Genomic DNA, 21,666 nt, shown 5'->3' on the forward strand with positions numbered 1-21,666 from the left:
TTGTGCTTAGCTGCTTAGCCAGAAGACAGACCCACAATGAACTCCAAACACTCCTATGTGACACTAAGTGATGGTCATTTGATCCCTGTTCTGGGCTTTGGCACCTACACACCTGAAGAGGTAAGTCATCATTTGGTGAATGGTTCAAAGGAAAATAACTAGGATGAGAGGAAGTTGATCTGTGCTGTGAACACATCCATTTCTTGTCTGAGTACTGGGACTCACTTGGTTCTCAGGTTTATTTTCCAGGTTAGAGATAAGCCATGTAAAAGGGAGAAGACTTTTAGACTTTGATCTCCATTAGAGCCATAATATTTAATCGCATACTGCACATCATATTTTCCTCTGTGTTTGATTTGTGTCCCAGCATGGAGGAAAAAAGGAAAGTCATTCTTCAAGAACACTGCCTGCCAGCTTCCTTGCTTGGATATTGATTGCAACTGGAATAGTTTCTGTGTTTATTTCTATAGTTCATGAAGAGTTATAGAAGGCAAGATATAGAGAAATCAGTAAAGTTGATGAGAATAGTAAACAGAATAAAAGATGGAGAGGCACTGCTGTTCAGGTTTAGGGGAGCCTTAAACCTCTCAGAGCCAATATTGGACCTGGGCTAAGTAGAATTTCCATGCACCATTTTCACCACAGGGTGTGAGAGCACTAAGATTTAATTATCTTGTCAACAAAAGAATGGAGGGGGGTGCAATTGTATAGGGGGGAAGAATATACCAAGTTTTGGGTTTTTCTTTTTGACCATATACTCTTTGGAGGAATCAGGAAGTGGGAATCCTGATTCAAAGACCTGGTGTGCAGAATTTTTCAGAGCATTAAGAAGTCATAATAATCAATTAATTAGAATACTAATAAAAGGTCCATGATCAAAGTCTTCTTGCAAAGGGCAAGATGGTAGAAAATCACTGTGCAATGTCCCTTTAAAAAAGAGATTGTCAAGGCTTCAAGCACAGAAGCCTCAGGCTGACCTTTGGTCACTTCAACACTTGGTGGGAGTGGAACAGAAGGTCAGGGTGTAGGGAAAATGGTAGATCCTCCTGTCCTACAAGACATCCCAGGAAGTGGGCAAGAATTCCATTTGTTTCTCATGGATGACTTCTGGCTTCCATCTCACCGTCTTCCTAAGAACTTTACATTACCTCAACTGCTGGAAATTTACCTGACATTATCCATGTAGTGTTAGCAGGATTGGGACATAATAAGAGTATGTATGAGTTAGTGGTCCTTCTTAATGTATGTTCTATAACTTTCCACAGAACCCTTGGTTACCTGATACAGATGAGTTCCCTGAAACTTGAATCCATAGCTTTACTTCCTGAAAGATTTTAGGAAATTTCCAAAGAGAAATAGTGAACCTGTAAGTCTTTGGAGAGTACAGTAGGATAGAGTTCAGGGGAGAACCAAGGACTCCACTATAGCCTCTGCTTTGTAAAGCCTTTGAGTCCATTTATACCTCAGAAAGTCTGGTATGGTAGCAGGCAAGGGCAGTAAAAGGCATTATGTAGTCTAAAGTCCTTTTTAGATTGCTGCTTGATTGGTTAATTAGCAGCAGTGAAAGATTGACTGTTCTGCACACCTTTTCAGCTATGCCCTTAGTTCTGCATTGTAAATTTTTTTTTAAATTTAATTTAATTTATTTGTGAACATACTGTACAGAGGGGTTACAATTACATGGGCAGGATAATGCGTACATTTCTTACCAAGCATTGCAGCCTCCTCCTTTGGTTTACCCTTCATATCCCTTCCCAGCCTCCCCCCTCCCCCCCAATCCCAATCCTTCTCTTTCCCCCCCTTCCCCCCCCCCTCCCCCCCGCACTGACGTTGTAAAGCTCGTTTTGGACATGACAACTTGTACTTCTCATTGTTGCAACAGGTCCACCTGTATCCTTAAACAACTGGTTTTTCACTATATTTGATGTCTGCATTGTAAATTTTATGTCAGTCATGGGGCTTGAACTCAGGGCCTGGACACTGTTCCTGAGGGTTTTTTTTTCTTAAGGCTAGCACTCTACCACTTGAGCTACAGTGCCAGTTCAAGTTTTCTGGAGGTTAATTGGAGATAAGCATCTCATAGCCTTTCTGCCAGGGCTGGCTTCCAACTGCAATCCTCAGATCTCAGTCTCCTTAGTAGCTGGGATGACAGGCGTGAGCCACCAGTGCCTAGCTACACAGTAATTTTTTTACTTTTATTTTTTAAACTTTTTTTTACTCTTTACTATCTGAAATTTCACATCTTTATCCAAATTGGTAAAACAAACAATAATTTCAAACCTTAGTTCCTATCTTCCTTTAACAAAGAAATTTGGTTTTAAAGACTGGAACTAACATGAAAAATTCCTTATGTGATGAAGATAACTTCTTCTCTTTTTTAAAAAAATGTATCTAATGAGTATGTTTTCCTGGTTAGTTTCCTGTTTAGATCTATAAAACGGAGAGAAAAGATATGTAGACAAGAGTTATATCACACAACGCTCTTTGTCAAAGTGTCTGCTTGGCTCTTTTAGCACTTGTACTTTATCATAAACTGTAAGGTGGTAGATTTTTCTAAACCACTGGTACAAAGAGTGAAATTATTTATGTATTATTTTCTGTTAGCACACTGAATTTTTATGTATCCTGGAAATTAGACTGTGAAACTCAGTAAATAATTAGTAGCTTTCTTTGTAGACAATATCTCCCTTGTTGGGGGATAGATGATACCGTACATCTTCATGGAGAGCATCATATAAGTTTGCAGCATATTTTTCAGTATTTTGTCATAAATACACTTCTGTGTTAATTTTCTTGGTGACCTCACTATAATTATCACATGATTATTCTAATATTCTGAGATATTCCTGGAGTCTTCTGATGCCAAAAATTAACTAAGATTACCTGATTCTGAAGACTTTTTAGGATATAAAATTCTTGCTTTAAAATAGGAAAGGAAACAAAAGTCGGTTTAATTCCAGTACCTCAAATGCAGAATTCACCAAAGGTATTTTCCAAAGTCTGTTGTTCTGAAGGTAACTCCATCTGCCTGTGTCCTCTTAGATCTGTGTTGGAGATTCTATCACATCTTGCTGAAGAGAAAAATAATCTCTTGTGAGCAATTGAGTGGTCTGAAGAAGACTATAATTAGAAACTTCCTTCTAGTCAAGGAACTGTCCACATGGTTCACTCGGAGCTACCTCTCATGATCTTTTGGCTGCTCTTCTAGCTCCCGAAGAGTCAGATGTTGGAGGGTGTCAAGTTAGCCATAGATGCCGGCTTCCGCCATATTGACACTGCTTATTCTTACCAAGTAGAAGAGGAGGTAGGGCAGGCCATTCGAGGCAAGATCCAAGAGGGCATTGTGAAGAGGGAAGACATATTCCTCACCTCAAAGGTATTGGTCTATAGTGTGTAAGTGTGCAAATGAATGATGCAATGTTGAGAGATGAAATTGTGTTATTTAATCAGTGCTTACTTGTGAAAATTACTTATTGGTACAACACTTATTTGCATTTTATTCACTTCTAATATCCAATAAGAGTCATTGGGAGATAATGATTTTTTTTACTTACTGTGTATAAATTTTAACTTTAATTTCTCCTTTATTTGGTAAGAATTTGGTAAGATGGGAGCTTTATTGAGTAAATAAGCAAGCAAACACACAGAAAGACAGACCAAAATAAGCAGACAAACAAACTGGGCTCATGCCTGTAATCCTAGCTACTCAGGAGGTTGAGATCTGAGGATTGTGGTTCAAAAGCCAGCCCTCGCAGGAAAGTCTGTGAGACTCTTATCTCCAATAAACCACCAGAAAACCGGAAGTGGTGCTGTGGCTCAAGTGGTAGAGTGCTAGCCTTGAGCTGAAGAGTTGAGGGACAGTTCCAGAGTTCAAGCCCACGACCAACAAAAATAAACACACAAAAAAAGACAAACAGAAGGACAGAGGCACACTCAAACAGAGTGTGGGTATTCTGGAAGGGAGATAGAGACACACGCCCCTTTACTTTTAAGAGCCTCATTTCAATGCAAAGTTACTAAGCATGGGCAGTGAAACCCCAAAGAGATCTGATCAAAGTATGTTTTTCCTTATTCAGAACTGGACATCTTTCTGACATTTCTTATCATTCATAACATCAGTTTGTACATTTCAAAGTTTTAAAGAAAATATAAAAAGTTTCTGGATAATAAACAAGATGCAGCAAACGAGTTTCCAACACACATGAAAATGTGATTCCCTTCAACCATGTAAATGGAAGGTGCTAACCACTTAGTGATGTAAATGGATGGAAACAGAGTTCATATGTTGAATGTTATTATTGCTTCATAAAAATTTATCCCTCTAGACATTTTGTTCTTAGATTTGATAATAATAGTCAAACATGGTCAATAGGTCAGATGAAAGGAAACTCAAGATTGAAAGGTACACCTTTCATTGTGAACATCAGTTTCAATGCAGGACAAAATGTATCAATATTAGGTAAAATTAATGCCTCAACTTGAATTACTTATTAACATAATGAAATTCTATTCTTGAATCGCTTCAGCTTTGGTGCACTTTCCACCGTCCAGAAATGGTCCGATCTAACCTGGAAAAGTCCCTAGAAAAACTACAATTGGACTATGTTGATCTCTATCTCATTCATTATCCAGTACCAATGAAGGTAGGCAATTTATCTTAATAATTTTTTACATGAATTTTTATGAATTAATTTTGATGGTATAACCATCAATTTCTTAGAACACTAAGTGTGGCTGTAAGAAATGTTTATGTACTGAATATGTTTTACACATTGCTCTAGGAAAATTATACAATATTGAAAAGACCAAAAAATGTAGTGAACACTAAATTAACAGTTTAGAAGTAGACCTCAGAAATGACTGTATTCATGTACCATGTTTGTCTGCATTATTAGTGATTTGCTTGGATTTTTGTCCCAGCTTTTTCTCTTGGTGGCAAATGTGACTTTGAGATAGTTCAAGCTTCATGCTCTCTAATTCTTCATAGTATGTTTGGATCTTTAACCATCAAAATCATTTATGCACAAAATTTTCTTTGTTTCATACACCTTCTTTTGGATTCAGGAGTATTCTAAACAGTGCCAGTTGTTTAGGCTGGGTCATCAATAGGTATGTTTGTGGTAGATAAGAAAATGCAACTACTGACTTTCTCTGTTTTAAAAATAAGGCATTTCACCAAAAGAAGCTTTAGGAGTAGGCAGAGGATAACATATCGACACAGTGGACCTGTGAAAATACTTGATAATATATTTTATTGATCTAAGAGAATAGAACAGCCCAGAGATTTTTTTTAGGACTTCACATGCAAGCCTTTTCATGGATATCAGGTGTGGTATGGTCTCCACTTATTTTCATACATACTCAGGTTTGGGTGATTGAATGGGATTGATGTAAGTCCTTCTTTTCTAGCCAGGGAAGGAAGATTTTCCAACAGATGAACATGGAAAGTCAATGTTGGACACAGTGGACCTCTTGGCCACATGGGAAGTGAGTACTTGAAGGAGAGACTATAGAGGAAGCTGGACAGGGAGAGCTGGGTCATGTCTCCATGATATAGAATGGGATGGATAACCTTGGGGGTTGAAATTCACTGTATTGATGATGGTGTTTTCCTGCAGTGGATGTGAAGGATCCACTAATGGAATCTAATAGTGTGTGAGAGAAGAAGAATTGAAAATCTTGGGTCACATATATAGTGGTGTTTCCTTTTCTAACATGGTAAAATAGAAATTCTTTTTCTGCCTCTTACTCTTTGATTATTATTACCACTTTTTCTTCTTCAAAATGATTTCTAGTTAGCTTCATTATCACTTTTAGGTAGTGCTCTTTCCTTCTCCTCATTTTTCTTTTTTTCTTTTTCCTAGTTCAAGGGCCATGTACATGCTGGGCAAGTGATCAACCACTAAGCAACACTCCCATTCTGTGACTCTGTGTGTGTGTGTGTGTGTGTGTGTGTGTGTGTGTGTGTGTGTGTATGTGTGTGTAAGTAGTTCAAGCTCACATCTGTACAAGTGAGTCTTTATAACCATTTCTCCCCTAGGCCATGGAGAAATGTAAGGATGCAGGACTGGCCAAGTCCATCGGGGTGTCTAACTTCAACCGCAGGCAGCTGGAGATGATTTTGAACAAGCCGGGGCTCAAGTACAAGCCTGTCTGCAACCAGGTGAGCTGCCTCAGTCTCCTCTAAGTCTTGCATTTATTTTCTTGCATAGGTATTTCTGTCAAATACTCCTTTCCTTATCCTCACTCCGTCCATCTTTTATCTGTAGCACAGAAGATTTTAGAAGACTCAATAGATATGGAAAACACTCAGTTGTGGTTCTGCCAGTAAAGGTTTTAGTGTCCAAATAATATAATTCTATATCATTTCATTTAGTATTCATCTATGAAGAATTATAAATGTTAGTAGGGTGAAGGTGGTCTAGGAGGAACTCTGTATAACAAAGACACTTGAGGAAAAAATGCACAGCAAAGAAAGAGAGGGAAATATGTGACTGATTATTGCTTGTGTGGAGTTTGGATGCTTCTCTCCTGTGTTTTTTTATCCCTGGCTTTAGTGGTCTGGATCACACCTATAAAAGACAAATGGGAAAGGTGTGCAGGTTAGACTGTTGTGTCATCTGTATATAGTGATATTAATGGTGCATGAAATGGGTGCTGGGGAACTTATCACAGAATGTAGAGCTGACTCCATGCCTGAAAACTTTTTAGTTTCTTTGCTTCTCTTTGCTTTCTGACTGTTAATCAGATTTTAAGTATATTTGTCCTGTTCTTGATTCTGTGCTGTCATTTACTTTCTGACTCCTTCCAGGAATGGGGTAAGGACTTTTGATTGGAAATAAAGGTTACAAATTGCTCAGCTTTTATACAATGGTACAACATTTGGAATTCACAATATGAATAGTTACAAAGTTAATGAATTTTAGTATTTGTTTTTGTTCATATGTTTTAATCTTTATCCCAAATAGCTGACATGTTGTCACATTTCAGAGGATTTCTGTGGGTTGATCTCTCTCTAGTATTTTGTTGAATTTCTTCAACACAAGCTATAGAAATCTCCAGAGACCTCAGAGACGTGTAAGAATGAAGACATTCTCTTATACACAGTCAATCATAATCCTATGAGTACACCCAAGAGAATTAACGATAATTTCCTTAGCTCATTTCAATCCAATGTACATTCATATTTCCTGTGGATTTCTGAAACCTCTCACAGTTCTCTCTTTCTGAGTTCCCACTCTCATCTCTGTGTTCCCTTGTGGTATGCTTCTCAAGCTCTTGTAAGCCCGATGAATCACCTCATCTGTGTCTTTGAAATACAAAGCTAATAGCTATTCACATATTTTGGTTTATTAAATTTTTGTCTTATGACATCATTGAGTTTTTTGCATTTCAAGGGTTTGTCAATTAGAATAAGACTTGAGTTTTTATTAGATTAAGTTCCAACATTTTGGGCCAGAAATATTCTTTGGGATATTGCATCTCTCAAATACTACCACGTTAGGAAGTGTGCTATCATTTTATTAAAAAGGCCCAGCCAGAACTCTTCTTTGTGAATATTTGGTTTCCTGTGCAGTTAATACTAGCCTGGCTGTCAATAGTGAAGTTCTTATTTCAAAATTAACTTTCAAGTTATTTCACATTAATACTTGAAGAGTATTGATTGATTTTTGCGAGAATTAGATGCCTCCTTGGAGTTTGTGAGTAATGATGGTTTTAATTAAATCTAATCCATTTACGTTTCTTTGTATCACTCAAGCAAATTACTCATTACATAAAGATAAGTGACAATTATTTCTGAAAGACAGATATGTTGATATATTCCAATTAAAAAATCACTGTTCTCAGAAGTGAGTTAAAGTAATTTTATCCACCATTGAGAGGGGGAAGGGAAATGTGTTTGTTCTCATTGTAGGACATTTGCTTTGAGTCAAGATGACATTGCATTTCACTCAATGAGTCAGAATGGAGATTACTCTTTATTACTGTTAATGCATAAATCAGACCAAGTGTCATCAGCAAATGCCACCAACCTAGTCCTTCTGTCCTTCACTTGTAGTGATGTCATGAATCATTAACCAAACTCTTGATTTATTGATGATTTCAGAACAAATGTAATGTTGTATAGGTTTGCATTATTGTTCAGCTCTGTTTACTTTCTCCTTTGTGCAAACATTGATGTTTCATGTAAGATGACATACTTCAGTTTTATCTTTTTATTATCTTGAAGTGCAAAGGAGGTGCCATATAATAACACAGTTAATGAATACACTGCATTTTGATCAGTATCACCCCCCCTTCAACATTCTCACTCTCTTTCGAACCACCCCTTCCCTTACTTTTCTTTATTTTGTAGTATGCACTATGAACTCTTGACTGGGTTCTCTCCATATTCCCCATTCTTTTGTGTTCTCCTCTTGTCCCCACTCCCCTCTTGCAGGTACTAGTTTCCTGGTGCTGATTTGGTTGAGCTTTGACCTAGTCTTTCTTAAAGATTCTACTATTGGAGCTCTTCATAGGGTCTCTTACACCTCATTTAATCTGTCACCATTTGCATACCATCCAACATGTTTACATATAGATTTAAAGTTACATTCAATCTGTTGTAAAATAAAGGAAGCAATGCAACCTTTGTTTCTATGGGTCTAACTTATTGAAGTTGATTTTTTTCTGTCTTTCAATTTCCTTATGAATAGTACATTATCTTTCTTTCTAATAGATGAGTAGAATTCCATTGTGTTTGTATGTGGTGTGTGTGTGTGTGTGTGTGTGTGTGTGTGTGTGTATACTCTGAAATATATATACACATATATGTATTGCATTCTCTTCTATCTTGCCCATGCACAGGTAGAGTGTCATCCCTACCTCAACCAGAGCAAGCTTCTGGATTTCTGCAAATCCAAGGACATTGTTCTGGTTGCCTATTGTGCCCTGGGATCTCAACGACCTAAACGATGGTAATTAGTACAATACCAGGTTTCCATAAAATACCACTTGGCTGCATTGTTTAATCCTATGTGCTTAGTTGTCAGAGTTCATTTTAAATTGGGTCAGGGAAGAATTCACATTTCAGAGGAAGCCCTCAGAGATGCTGTCCCTTCTACCCTGGCCTAGTCCTGGTGGAGAGTGGAGTATTCTGGCATGTTTTGCAAGTTTCCCAAAGATGTGAATACTGGGCCTGTGCATTTCAGCCTTTCTGCCTTTACTTCCAGGGTGGACGCAAGTGCTCCAGTTCTCTTGAATGATCCAGTGCTTGTTGCCTTGGCAAAAAAGCACAATCAAAGTCCAGCTCAGATTGCTCTTCGCTACCAACTGGAACGTGGGGTTGTGACCTTGGTTCAGAGTGTCAAAGACAAGGAGATAAAAGAGGACATACAGGTGATGAGTGGTACTGTGGGCATCAGGTCTCCTGGAAAGAATTCTTTGCTTGTATACTTCCATGGATCCTCTGAGCACAATTTAGCATAAATTATGGCCCCTCATAGTTCCTGTGGATAAGAGATTGCAGGAACTCTTGTAATCCTCTTACCCCCAGCTCAACTAAGAAACAGTACAGCCTACTCAAAGAGGGATTGGCAAGGGCACAACAATTTGGATTTCAGCATGAAGTCAGCAGTGTACTTTGAATTCATGTGCAAGGGATGTATTTTGTCCAATTCCTGAAAAGAAGGATTTGGATTAGGTAATTTAGATGACTGAAATTATGATAGTTGTTGTTTGCACTTCCTTCTAGCTATGATGGATTATGTTTATTCATTTTGAGGGTCTTCCTTCAAGATAGGAATCCTTTCTATCTTGCTCATTTTTCATTGTGGATCTTTGTAGTACTAATCACCCCTTAAACAATCCTCTTAGTAAAACTACATTTAGGTTCATGATTCTTTAGCTTGAAAATTTGCCATTGCTCAAGCCTGAACTCATCCAAGTTTTCTGTCTAAGTTAAGTTTGCTCACATGTTAGTCAAGAAACTACTGTCATGTATGGTAGGATTTGAAGACCTTCTATTATTAATTAGTCAGCCTCCTGAGGTTCCCAACTCTAGTTTTCATCTACCAACCAACTAGCCCAGATTCTTCTCTTCACATAGTACCATACCAACTCCATGAGAACTTGCAAAGCCTTTTAAGCATAGGTTTAACATGGTCACATCATTGCTTTTGCTCATTTCTAACAATCAATGCAAATTACAAAACAGGCAAAATTCAAGGGGTGAGGGAACTGACAAGAATTCACAGTGGAAGAAATTTCAAAATCATGTAAGAGTGCAGAGACAAGGAAGTATGAATTACTGGGAGGCCTTCTTATGTTCTGTTTGCCAAATTGTGTATTCTCAGTGTGAGCCTTTCAGATTGTGATGCATTTTCTGGAATAGCTTTTCATAAACTTTACTTGTCTTCATTCTATCTTCAATTGTTTTCTAATTGTCTCATTTCTTATCTCCAACTGCATAAATTGTAGGGGAAAATAAGCTTGCCTTACATTTTTATTATTTAAAAATAACATGGGCTGTCTACTGGTGGCTCTCATCTGTACACCTAGCTACTCAGAAGGCAGAGATCTGAGGATTGCTTGAAGGCAGTCTGGAACTCATGGGCCTATCTACAGTTAACCATCAACAATCTGGAAGTGATGCTGTAGCTCAAGTAGTAGAGTGGTAGCCTTGAGCAGATAAAGCTCAGGGATAATGCCTAGGCCCTGAGTTCAAGCCCTAGGAAAAGCACATAAAATAGTAATTATAACTTGGCTTTTTGAGTGTCACATAAAATTTAAAGACACATTTTCAAACTCTGTCCTCACAAAGTGTTTATATATTCAAATTGTCAAATACTGTACTGAAATTGTCATTCTGAAGAGAATTGACTTTTTGAAACATTAAGGATTTGAATCTCTGGTTATTATATAATTAAGCAATTGTTACCTTGTTGAAACTGTTTCTCTGCTGGCCTGCCTGTCTGTTGTCTGTCCATCCATCCATCCATCTGTCCATCCGTCTGTCTGTCTGTCTGTCTATCTCTGTCTTTGTCTTTGTCTCTGTCTCTCTCTCACACACATACACACATGTATACACTATGTCAGGAGGTTAACAAGGATTTGGGGTCACATTTGTTTCAATATTTTAGCATTTATTGAAAGTCACTTTGATGTTTATGGTGTCCTAAATTTAATCTTAAAGGGACTTTTCTTTAATTATCACCTGAGTAGCATTTGTTCTTTATGTGTTTCATAGGTTTTAGAAAGCATTAGACATTTCAAACATTTTTTGGATTTCATTGAATCTGATTGACTAAGAGTTTCAAGAATGACAAAAACACAGGCTAGGTATACTAAAAACTTTCATTTGTGTTGTAGATTTTTGAATTCCAGTTGCCTTTAGAGGATGTGAAAGTCCTAGATGGCCTGAACAGAAATTTTAGATATGCTCCTGCTCCGTTGTAAGTAACTTTGTTAAAGATATTACTTCACTTTCTTTTCTTTTCAAGGCCCTTCCTTCCCAAGCACTGCCTTGGCTCTTAAAAGGTTTCCATGGAAGCAGAAAACAGAATACTTGCTTTTGCATTTCTGAAATATGCATTTTGTAATGTGGTGAATAGAAATACTTTGAGAAGAGAGATTCAAAACCATGGGAAGTGAAGGAGGAAAAGCTCAATTGTTGAAGAAAATACATAGTTATTACAAAAATTTTAATTGCTTCCTCAATTCTAGGTGTGTAGAATATGATACTGAACATGGATTCTAAATGAGGATACATAAAGAATATATACTGCATGTGTCTGTGGAGATTTTAATTTATATTGGAAATAAATTTAATACATTTGAAAGGGGACTCAAAATTTAGAATAGCCTGAGGTTAAAAATTAGGAGATACATATACATATATATGTAATTACTATAGAGAAAAATGAAGGGTAAGGTAGAAACATCATAACACAATGCTCTCATGTGGCAATCAGTCAGTAGTTCTCATCACCTATTAAATATCTTGACAGGGTTGGGAAGGTGGCTCAGTGGTAGAGCACTTGCCTTGCATGCATGAGACCCTGGGTTTGATTCCTCAGCACCACATAAGCAGAAAAAAAAAGCTGGAAGTGGTGCTGTGGCTCAAGTGGTAGAGCGCTAGCCTTGAGCTGAAGAGCTGAGGGACAGCTCCCAGGCCCAGAGTTCAGGCCCATGACCAGACCCACCCCCCCAAAAAAAAATCTTGACAGATGCTGATTTTTAATCACTTTATCCTTTGAGTTTTTTATGATAAATCTACCAATCATATGGCAAGATATAGAAGTGTCTATGTTAAATGATATTCTTTCCATATCTGAATCTCATCTAGTAGGTTTTTTGCAATGGGCAAAGAGTAATCAATAAATTAGTAAACCAGGGGTGAAATTACTAACTGTGAATCACACACTTTATAGTAATTTTCATGTTGGTAAAGGATGGAATTACTTCTGTAGTAAACTTGATAAAAGCAGCTTCCATCCTCCTTGAGAAATGAGGTAGAAAGGACTATTTTTCCGTTCTTTGCTTTGGAAGGTTGACAGAAACAATGAAGAAAAATAAAATGTATCAAGGTTCACAGATTCTGCATTGTGTTATGTTCTTTCTAAGCAAGAGAGAAGGCCAGAAAAAATTTAGTCTTTATATTGTAAAAGCATGCTACGTAAAGCGATAGTCATAAAAATTAGAACAGCAAATTCTCACCTGATCTGGACATGTCATGATTTCCAATGGAATAATAGTTATATAGATATAATATCTTCTCTAAAAACAGATCCTAGAGCTCATGATTTGCATTCTTTGTCTTTGTAGCCTTCTTGGTCACCCTAATTATCCATTTTCTGATGAATACTGAAATGGAGGCCTGTGTGACGTCTTCTGCTTGAAGCTCCTGTGTGGAGAGGGTCCTGGGAGGCCTAGTGGCTCTGCCCTTTGGATATATCTGTTCCACTCCATTGGTGATGCTCAGTGGTTTCAGTCAGCTAAAGCTAAGTCTCCTAGGCTGGAAGAGAAGGCTGTACATTGTCATCACTTTCTGAAATAAACGCAAAGTTGTTTCCCTAAAGATTCTTCCTAACACTGTCTTTGTCACTTGCATGTTTCCCCCCCTCTCACCTTCTATAAATAACCCAAACTGATTTGGCCAGAAGTGTATAGACAGGTATCAGGGACCATGCTAGTCATTTTCTCTCAGACTCCAAATTGGTCACCATTATTTTGAGAAGATTAGAAATCACATATGAGATTTAATAGTCATACAGTCTTCTCTTTAGAAAAGAATAAAATTTTTTTTCATACATGTGTATTTATAATACATATAGTGTGATATTACATCATTGACTCATATATTCATTATTTTCCACTATTACATTACAATCTCTCAGTGTTTATAATAATTCATTAATAAATGATTTACCAGTTCCCATTTGAATTCCACCACATATTCTATTATATCAAATTTTAGCCACCTATTCCAAAATTTAACAAATTTAAGATATTTTAATTTCTGTTTATTTATGGATAATGTTCAGTAAAGTCATGAACTGCAGAAATCAGCTCATAGGCACAGTGCATCTTGGTCAGTGTACCTCCATCCACTGCATCTTCCATAGGATGTGACTGCCTTTGTATTTGGTTATGTGACCCTGGGAAATCAGGTTTCCCCTTAGCCATCTCTTGTAAGGTAATAAAGTAGAAATTAAAGGAATGTATGGAAAAACATGCATTTTAGTTCTACCTAGATTGAGCAAAAATTAGAAAAATCCCAAAAGTTCCTTCTAGCAAAGCAAAGGATGCAATCCATGTATGTGAGAAATCCGGGTTGGTGGTTCTGTCCAGTAGTGAACTTGGAGGTAAAGGAAGGTTCTAGGGAAATGTTCCGATAGAGGTGCATAGGCCCACGGATTCATAAAAAGTGGCCACATGAACGGGTGCTGGTGGCTGACGCCTGTTATCCTAGCTACTCAGGAGGCTGAGATTTGAGGATCACGGCTCAAAGCCAGCATAGGCGGGAAAGTCCGTGAGGCTCTTACCTCCAATTAACCACCAGAAAACCAGAAGTAGTGCTATGGCTCAAGTGGTAGAGCACTCACCTTGAGATGAGGAGCTGAAGGATAGCTCCCAGGCCCAGAGTTCAATTCCCACTACCAACAAAAAAGAAAGAAAGAAAGAGCGGCCCCCATATCACTGAAGAAAAAAAATTCCATCCATCATAGGTAGATCTAGATGGAGGTAGTAATATATGGAACAAAGTTTATTGAAGTTTTATTGAACTTTATGCATGAATGGAAATGACATGATCAAACCCTTTACTATGTACAATTCAATATATGTCAGTAGAATAAGAAAAAATAATTTTATAAAAATAAATTGATTTTAGTTCTCTTCTTATATATGAAACATTACCTCTGTCTTCACATTAGTTAATTATTAGACCAGTAGAAACACTGGTTAATCATTACACAGTTACACAAGTGACGCTGGTTAACCATTAGTCAGGGGCTATGGCTATAAGTTACTCAGTGTCCTGTGCAGGCAGCAGAAGGAACAGCATCTGCTTAGACAACTGACCAGCTATGAGTTGTAAGGAGCATTGTGTGAAACTAAATGATGGTCATTTCATCCCCACACTGGGTTTTGGAACCTACACACCTGATGAAGTAAGTTATCCTATGGTGGAATGTTAAAAAGAACGTAGAAAAGAATTCTAGAATGATTGGAAGCTGAACTGGGTTGACATGACTTAGCCACTTCTTGTATGAGTGCTGGGAATTCATTGGTTTTCACGTCTTCTAGCTATGCCCACACCTTCTTGTAAATCTAGATTATTTGAGAATACATTCTTTTCATCAGCATTTAATCTGTCAAAAAGAAGCTGGGTCTATAGCCTCCAAAACAACATTTGGGGTGTCATTTAGTATTACAGAAAGTGAGAATTCAATGGTCAGGGAATGAGGCTTTTTGTCAAATATGCCATCTGACAATGATTTGTAGTACAAATCTCTTCAGTCTGGTCAACTATCCTCTTGGCGTACTCTGAGATCTAGTGATAACTTGTTTCTCCAAATACTATTTCTGGTTGCTCTCCTAGGTTCCTAAGAGTAAGGCCTTGGAGGCTACCAAGTTAGCTATAGATGCCGGCTTCCGCCATATTGACACTGCTTATGCATACCAAGTGGAAGAGGAGGTAGGGCAGGCCATTCGAAGCAAGATTGAAGAGGGCACTGTGAAGAGGGAAGATATATTCCTCACCTCAAAGGTATTATGTCTACAGTGTGTAAGTGTGCAAATGAATGGTGTGATGTAAAGAAGAGAAAATTATGAAATCAAAACAGTTATTGGTGTACCTTCTATTCTTATTTATTTCTCACACAGGATGTATTATGTAAAACAGAGAAAGAGAGTCAGTGGCTCATGCCTGTAATCCTAGCCACTCAGGAGGCTGAGATCTGAGGATCATGGTTCAAAGGCAGCCTGGGCAGGAAAGACCGGGAGACTCTTGTCTCCAATTAACCACTAAAGAACCAGAAGTGGAGCTGTGGTTCAAGTGGTAGAGCACTAGCCTGAGCAAAGAAGCTCAGAGACAGTTGTCAGGCCCTACTTTCAAACCCAGGACTGATAGACTCATACGCACACAAGAAGCAATTTACAAAGATCATGACTATTTACTGACTGTATATAAATCCATAACATTAAAATGCCTTTATGTCTATGTCTTTAACTCAAAGCACCATTATTTAGAATGGGCACTGAGGTGAGATAGACTATGCCCAAATTATGACTTCCCTTCTCCCCTTGCTTATTTTCTACATTTTCTTCACAGTTAGAAGATCAGTTTTTAACACTCATAAATATCAGAGAATTGATATTATCTGGATAGTAAATGATTTTCAGTTAAAATGTACTGATTTGTATAACATGTTCAAATGTTCAAAATATGTCCCTCCAGCCATGTAAATATAAAGATGTTAGTTGTTCATGTATTAATGAATGAGAGACGTAGAGCAATAATAAATTTATAATGTGCATGAAAAGTAATTCAGAGATTGGAAATCATTATTGCTTGATTAAAAATTATCCCTTTAAAATGTATTTCCAATTTCTACATATCGATGAACAATAACCCAATATGATGGGATTCACTTTGACAGGGCAAATAAAAGGAAATTGAAATGTGAAGGGTATATTTTTCAACATCTGTTTCTTTCCAGTACAAACTGAATCAATCTTATGTGACATAAATGTCCATGTTTGGATCATTTAATAATCTAGCACAATTTCTATTTTTTGACTTCCGTAGCTTTGGTGTACTTCCCTTCATCCAGATCTGGTCCAACCTAGCTTGGAAAGATCACTGGCAAGCCTCAAACTGGACTATGTTGACCTCTATCTCATGCATTATCCAGTGGCTATGAAGGTAGGCAATTTATATTATCAGCTTTTTCACGATCAATATGTATGACAAACTTTGTGGATATGACCATAATTTCCACAAATGTTTGAGTTAAGCTTCTGTCAGGAACTGAAATAAAGTTTATTTGTATGTTTTACCAACTATGCAAGTAAATTAGACAAATATTAATGGATTAAGAGGTAGAAAATTTAAGTGTTGTCTATATTTAGAGATTACAGATAACAGTTCGAAATGACTAGGCTTATACAACATTTTCTCCCATCATTACTAGAGGCTTCTTTGCTTCTCAGCCTTGTTTATTGGTGGCAAATGTGGTCTTGAAACAGTTCAAGTGTCACAGTCATTAGCAATCAGTAGCTTCTCCACAACTTCCATGATCAAGGGCCGACTTGGATACAATCTATACTAGCCTGTCCTTGAAACAGCAGGTGTTCAGGTAGCTAAAAACTCTTGATAGTTAAGGCAGGTTCAATATAGAGATCCATTGTTGATGATGGTCTTTTTCAGTGAAACTTATACATTTCACTAGAGGAAACTGTTGGAATAAGAGAGTTACCTATGTGAACAGGAGACTTCATCAGGACTGGTGGAAAGATTGTTTAATAATACTGTATACATAATATTAGTGAATAGAGCAACTTATACACCCAAAGATATTCCTAAGAACTTAGTACACAAGCCACTTGATAGTTCAGTATGGGGAGTGAGTGAAGCTCTACTCACTTTCTTGTATGTTCAATGACTCATTCTCTTTCATACAAGGGTTGTATGGATAACAAATATGTGACTAATGAGACTGATGTAAGTGATTCTTTTCTAGCCAGGGGATGACCTTTATCCAACTGATGAACATGGAAAATTGATATTGGACACAGTGGATTTTTGTGCCACATGGGAGGTGAGTGAGTATTTGAAGGAAAGGCAACAGAGGAAGCTGTCAGAAGAGAGCTGGGTGATATTTCTCTACCTGACAATGAGGTACATCACCTTGGTTGTTAACATTCATTGGGTTTATGAGGATGTTGTGCTGGAGCAGTGGATAAATTGATGGAAAATAATAGAGAGAAATGGAGAGAGGTGGAATTGAAGGCAATAGGAATAGACATCTTTGTCTTCTTATGTAGTAATGTCTCTAATTCTCCAATAAGGACCCAGAAATTCTTTTTCTGTCTGCCATTGTATCTTTTGCTATTATCTTTATCATTTTCTCCTTTGGACAGTCGATTCTAGTGAGTTTGTCATTTCTGGCCAGTCTAGCTGGTGTTTGTTTGCTTGTTTGTTATGGGATACTGGGCGATCAAACACAGAGCCAAGGTAACCTCACCTGCTCTACCACTGAGCAATATTCCCAGCTCCTGACTGTTCCCTTGAGCAGTTCCATCTTTCATGTGTATTGATGCGTGAACCATACAAATGACTTTTCATTTTCACTTGCTCTGCAGGCCATGGAAAAGTGTAAGGATGCGGGGTTGGCTAAATCCATTGGGGTGTCCAACTTTAATCACAGGCAGCTAGAGAGGATCCTGAACAAGCCAGGACTCAAGCACAAACCTGTCTGCAATCAGGTGAGCTGCCTTAGCCTCCTCTTCACCTTTTATTTCAATTTTTTTTATTGTGAAAATACTGTACAGAGGGGTTACAATTGAAGCGCCCAATTTCGGACGCCCATTCACAGACCACCGAGATCATGATCAATGCAAACAGCAAAGAGTTGTTTATTGCAAGCTCGAGCTTGGTCCTCCATGCACTTGGTAACTGGTGACGCTAAGAGGCCCCGAGCACAAAATCAGCATAGCTTTTATAGCATTGAACAAACAAGTTCACAAGTTCAGGGGGTTTCCACACAATCAGTTAGATGATTGGTTAAAAATTGTATAGTACTGAGGTTTGAGTCCACCCTGACCACACTTCCCTTTTTCTGCTGGAATACTTGGGCAATTGCTCTGTTTCGTAAGGGTGGGCAGGGTTGGTGGCAACCTGTGGTTTTATCGATAACTGTTCCTCTTTCGGGGTTATTCTGAGGGTAGTACAGCTACAGGTTAGTGGGGTTAATCTTAAAATGAAGTTACTTTAGCTCTTCATTCCCTCCTCTTCTAGAGCATCGGGGACCAATCATGGTCCTCTAATTGGCACAGTCTTTTATATTTACAGTTTGGTATTGGGATCTCAGAACTAATAGATGGACTGCACTAATCTCTTTTTTACAAGGTCTAATTGTAACAAAATTAACAGTACGAAAGGCCCTTACATTTTCTTTCACCAGTCCTGACTCTGTGTATCACACCTAACTTTAATTTTATACCAGCTGTACTCATAAGCTCCAACTTTTAAGACATACTCATACCATTTGCTACATAGTTAAACTTTCTGAGGTTTGTCTTCCTTTTTTTTTATAAACATTTTAAGACAATCATTATTTTTCAAATGCTTTTTTATCCAAAGGATACCAAATTTTCCCCAATTTCTTTTCCAAGGCTTTCTTTACTACCCTCCTCTTCTTTACAATTCCTTTAACTTCTTTGTGGCTAGAGTTTAAAACTGCCCATTTTTTCCTGTTGCTTGTGGAACCAAGTTATCTTAGAACAGCTTCAAGGCACCACTGAGATGGAGAAGCTTGCTAGATTTTAAGGCTAAGAGCAGGGCTGGGTCTTATTCTTTTTACTGACTACATTGATCACTATGCACTGAAGTGCCTAAGGCAAGCAAGCCAGTGATATCCTTGCCCCCAATATCCACTGTGGGAGTAGAGTGAGTTACTGGATATCACTAAAAGAATGTTCCACAAGATCTTAGTTTTATCAGCTTTCAACCGGGATGCAGTCTCAGGTGATGGAACCAGGCAGGAATTGAAATCTACTTTTACCACAGTGGAGGTGGATGGAAGTGGTCTGGGTAATGATGTAGATTTTCTCCAGGTGATTGTCAGGCTGTCTTTAAACTTTTCCCATTAGGGTGTGCAGAAGCAGCAGCAGCAGCAGCAGCAGCAGCAGCAGCAGCAGCAGCAGCAGCAGCAGCAGCAGCAGCAGGGTTTCTCAGTGGCTCCAAGAGACCGTCACACCTCATGCTGGGCTGCAAATTTCTACACAGACTGGTTAAGGATACATTGCATAGGCTTGGCAGGCTTTGACCCCATTGGATTTCAAGACTGTTTAGACAATAGCCCAGGACAATTTACCAAAATGACAACTTTTTTTGCTAACCAGATGTTTTTGTAAACAGACACAACAGACTTAGTCTTGTAACCATCTCTGATGGATGCAATCTCCACACTTGCACACCTGTTAACACTATTTTTATGCCTTTTTTTTTTTTTTTTTTTTTTTTTTGTCGGTCGTGGGGCTTGAACTCTGGGCCTGGGCACTGTCCCTCAGCTCTTCAGCTCAAGGCGAGCGCTCTACCACTTGAGCTACAGCGCCACTTCCGGTTTTCTGGTGGTTTATTGGAGATAGGAGTCTCACGGTCTCTCCTGCCCGGGCTGGCTTTGAACCGCGATCCTCAGATCTCAGCCTCCTGCGTAGCTAGGATTACAGGCGTGAGCCACCAGCGCCCGGCTTTATTTTTATGCCTTTTAAAAAATAATTATTTTATCTATTTTGCCTCGTTTTTCCAAAACTGACTCTGGACTCTTCATCTTAAAAGGGGGTTGATGGGTGAAGGTCCATCTTCTGTAACTTCTTCAATCTGACTTCAGGGACGTAGATCTTACCTAGCCAGGAACCTATAACCTTAGCCTATTTTACAAAGAGGTTACCAGGGTTAGATGTCATTAAGAACAATATTTTAACTTTTGACAAATGTACAAACCTTTTCTCCGGCTACAGCAGTTTCTGGCTACAGCAGTGTAGCTTGTTTAGCACTCTGGTTTGTAAAAGCATCGTTTTGGATGGCTTAGGAATGTGATCTCCAGTGACCCTAACAATGCCTAAGTTACCTATGCAGGCCTTCAGACAGATGTTAATAGAAACACACTCTCAGGTTTACAAACTTTTTCTGAGTAGATGAATTTCATGAAGCTGGTGTCAGCTCAATTACTGCCAATTAGGGCTTTTGGCACATACAGGGGTTGGGATTTAAACTATCCCCCACATTTTACAACCTTAGCTTTTTAGTACTATCACAGATGACTGACAAGTTTCTGTCCCTTACAAGGTAGTCATGAACATTAGGCATGCTTACAAACTATCTTCCCATGACCTCCTGGCTCTGACCAGTTTTTGAAGGGCCACACACAAATGACTGTAGGATCTGACATTATTTCTGCCATCCATGCAGTGGCTTACTGCCTCTGGATGCTCCACCGTTGCTTTTGTCCCAGGATTGTCTTCTCCACACTGGGATAAATACCTCATTGGCATTTCCCTTAGCTGGTTGCTGGACTTGAACTCGGGGCCTGAGCGCTGTCCCTCAGCTCTACAGCTCAAGGCTAACACTCTGCCACTTTGAGTCCCAAAGCAACTCTGCTTGCTCTTTCAGCCTTCCACTGGCTAAGTAGAGGTGACAGTCTCACGCGGACCTTTTTCTGCCTGGGCTGGCTTCGAACCAGTTTGCAGATCTATGATTCTTATAAAAGGCCACTTTACTCCAATTAAAAACAACAAGGTGGTCAACATAGAAGTAGCCTTTAAGCATGCTCTTACTTGGAACTTACTAAGAGCCAGAGTTACATCTGATAAATTTGTAAAAATCCTCTGTACTTTGCTCTGGGCTTACTGGAAATGTTTAAAAAAAAAAAAAACCTATAAGAGCAAACTAGAATAGCAATTATTTTGGTAATTCTAATTTTTTTCTTTGTGCACTTTAAGGCAAATGTTAAGAACAATTTTACTTTTAAACTTTATATCCAAAAATCCATTTTTAATTTTTAAGCTTTAAAAAAATATTTTATACTTTAGTTTTCATTTGTGTTTTGAAAAGATCCCTTGAAATCTTGAGGCCAAGTGTCACTCATTGTCTCTTGGCTGCTTGTTTTAAAACAGATACATATAAAAACTTTTAAACTCAAATGACAATTTTTTCTTGGTGTAAGAATTACAGTCACCATCACTGTACCAAGGAACTAGACTTAACACCTTTATGACTTAAAAAAAAATCCTAATTGTAAAACATCATTGAAAGAAAGTCACATTATACAAATAAACTTCTTTTAACCCTCTTATTAAGGCCTTCTTAATTTTAATTTTAACGCATCCAAGGGGTAGGTTTAGTAATACTAATCAGATCATCACATCACTAATTTTTACCATCTTGTTTCCAGTGTCTAT

General features: G+C 38.2%; 2 protein-coding genes, 1 long non-coding RNA gene and 1 pseudogene across 5 annotated transcripts in view; 3 read left to right on the plus strand and 1 right to left on the minus strand.

The window, feature by feature from the left end:
* Nucleotides 1-13,057, plus strand: LOC122113025 (prostaglandin-E(2) 9-reductase-like). Its single transcript, XM_042685914.1, has 9 exons — nucleotides 1-120; nucleotides 3,209-3,376; nucleotides 4,527-4,643; nucleotides 5,410-5,487; nucleotides 6,041-6,163; nucleotides 8,848-8,957; nucleotides 9,213-9,378; nucleotides 11,350-11,432; nucleotides 12,805-13,057. The coding sequence occupies exons 1-9, from the start codon at nucleotides 37-39 to the stop codon at nucleotides 12,845-12,847; spliced, it is 972 nt and encodes a 323-aa protein (XP_042541848.1). The 5' UTR covers nucleotides 1-36; the 3' UTR covers nucleotides 12,848-13,057.
* The window catches only part of LOC122113023, a 174,258-nt pseudogene that overhangs the window by 51,601 nt on the left and 100,991 nt on the right, over nucleotides 1-21,666 (plus strand).
* Nucleotides 11,334-21,666, minus strand: part of LOC122113039 — a 17,728-nt gene continuing 7,395 nt past the window's right edge. The window contains exon 3 of the long non-coding RNA XR_006148361.1: nucleotides 11,334-11,425. This is a non-coding gene — a long non-coding RNA (uncharacterized LOC122113039). The remainder of the gene's footprint in view (nucleotides 11,426-21,666) is intronic.
* LOC122113024 (aldo-keto reductase family 1 member C13-like) overlaps nucleotides 14,515-21,666 on the plus strand; it is a 265,240-nt gene continuing 258,088 nt past the window's right edge. For 2 of the 3 annotated variants that reach the window (XM_042685912.1, XM_042685911.1), the window contains exons 1-5: nucleotides 14,517-14,651; nucleotides 15,083-15,250; nucleotides 16,292-16,408; nucleotides 17,226-17,303; nucleotides 17,848-17,970. In XM_042685912.1, the coding sequence (XP_042541846.1) occupies nucleotides 14,568-14,651; nucleotides 15,083-15,250; nucleotides 16,292-16,408; nucleotides 17,226-17,303; nucleotides 17,848-17,970 (570 nt within the window). In that variant the 5' untranslated portion in view covers nucleotides 14,517-14,567. Of the gene's footprint in view, nucleotides 14,652-15,082; nucleotides 15,251-16,291; nucleotides 16,409-17,225; nucleotides 17,304-17,847; nucleotides 17,971-21,666 lie in introns of all 3 variants that reach the window. The other variant, XM_042685913.1, reaches the window with a different exon arrangement.

Source organism: Dipodomys spectabilis, unplaced genomic scaffold (genome assembly GCF_019054845.1).
Source record: "Dipodomys spectabilis isolate Male_0828 unplaced genomic scaffold, ASM1905484v1 ptg000096l, whole genome shotgun sequence".
Classification (NCBI taxonomy): domain Eukaryota; kingdom Metazoa; phylum Chordata; class Mammalia; order Rodentia; family Heteromyidae; genus Dipodomys; species Dipodomys spectabilis.

Bases quoted from the DNA above. Each gene is read 5' to 3' on its own strand.
- LOC122113025 (XM_042685914.1), top strand. From the start codon at position 37: ATGAACTCCAAACACTCCTATGTGACACTAAGTGATGGTCATTTGATC. The intron at 4,644-5,409 runs GTAGGCAATTTA...CTTCTTTTCTAG, and splicing joins ATTATCCAGTACCAATGAAG to CCAGGGAAGGAAGATTTTCC. The intron at 6,164-8,847 runs GTGAGCTGCCTC...GCCCATGCACAG, and splicing joins ACAAGCCTGTCTGCAACCAG to GTAGAGTGTCATCCCTACCT.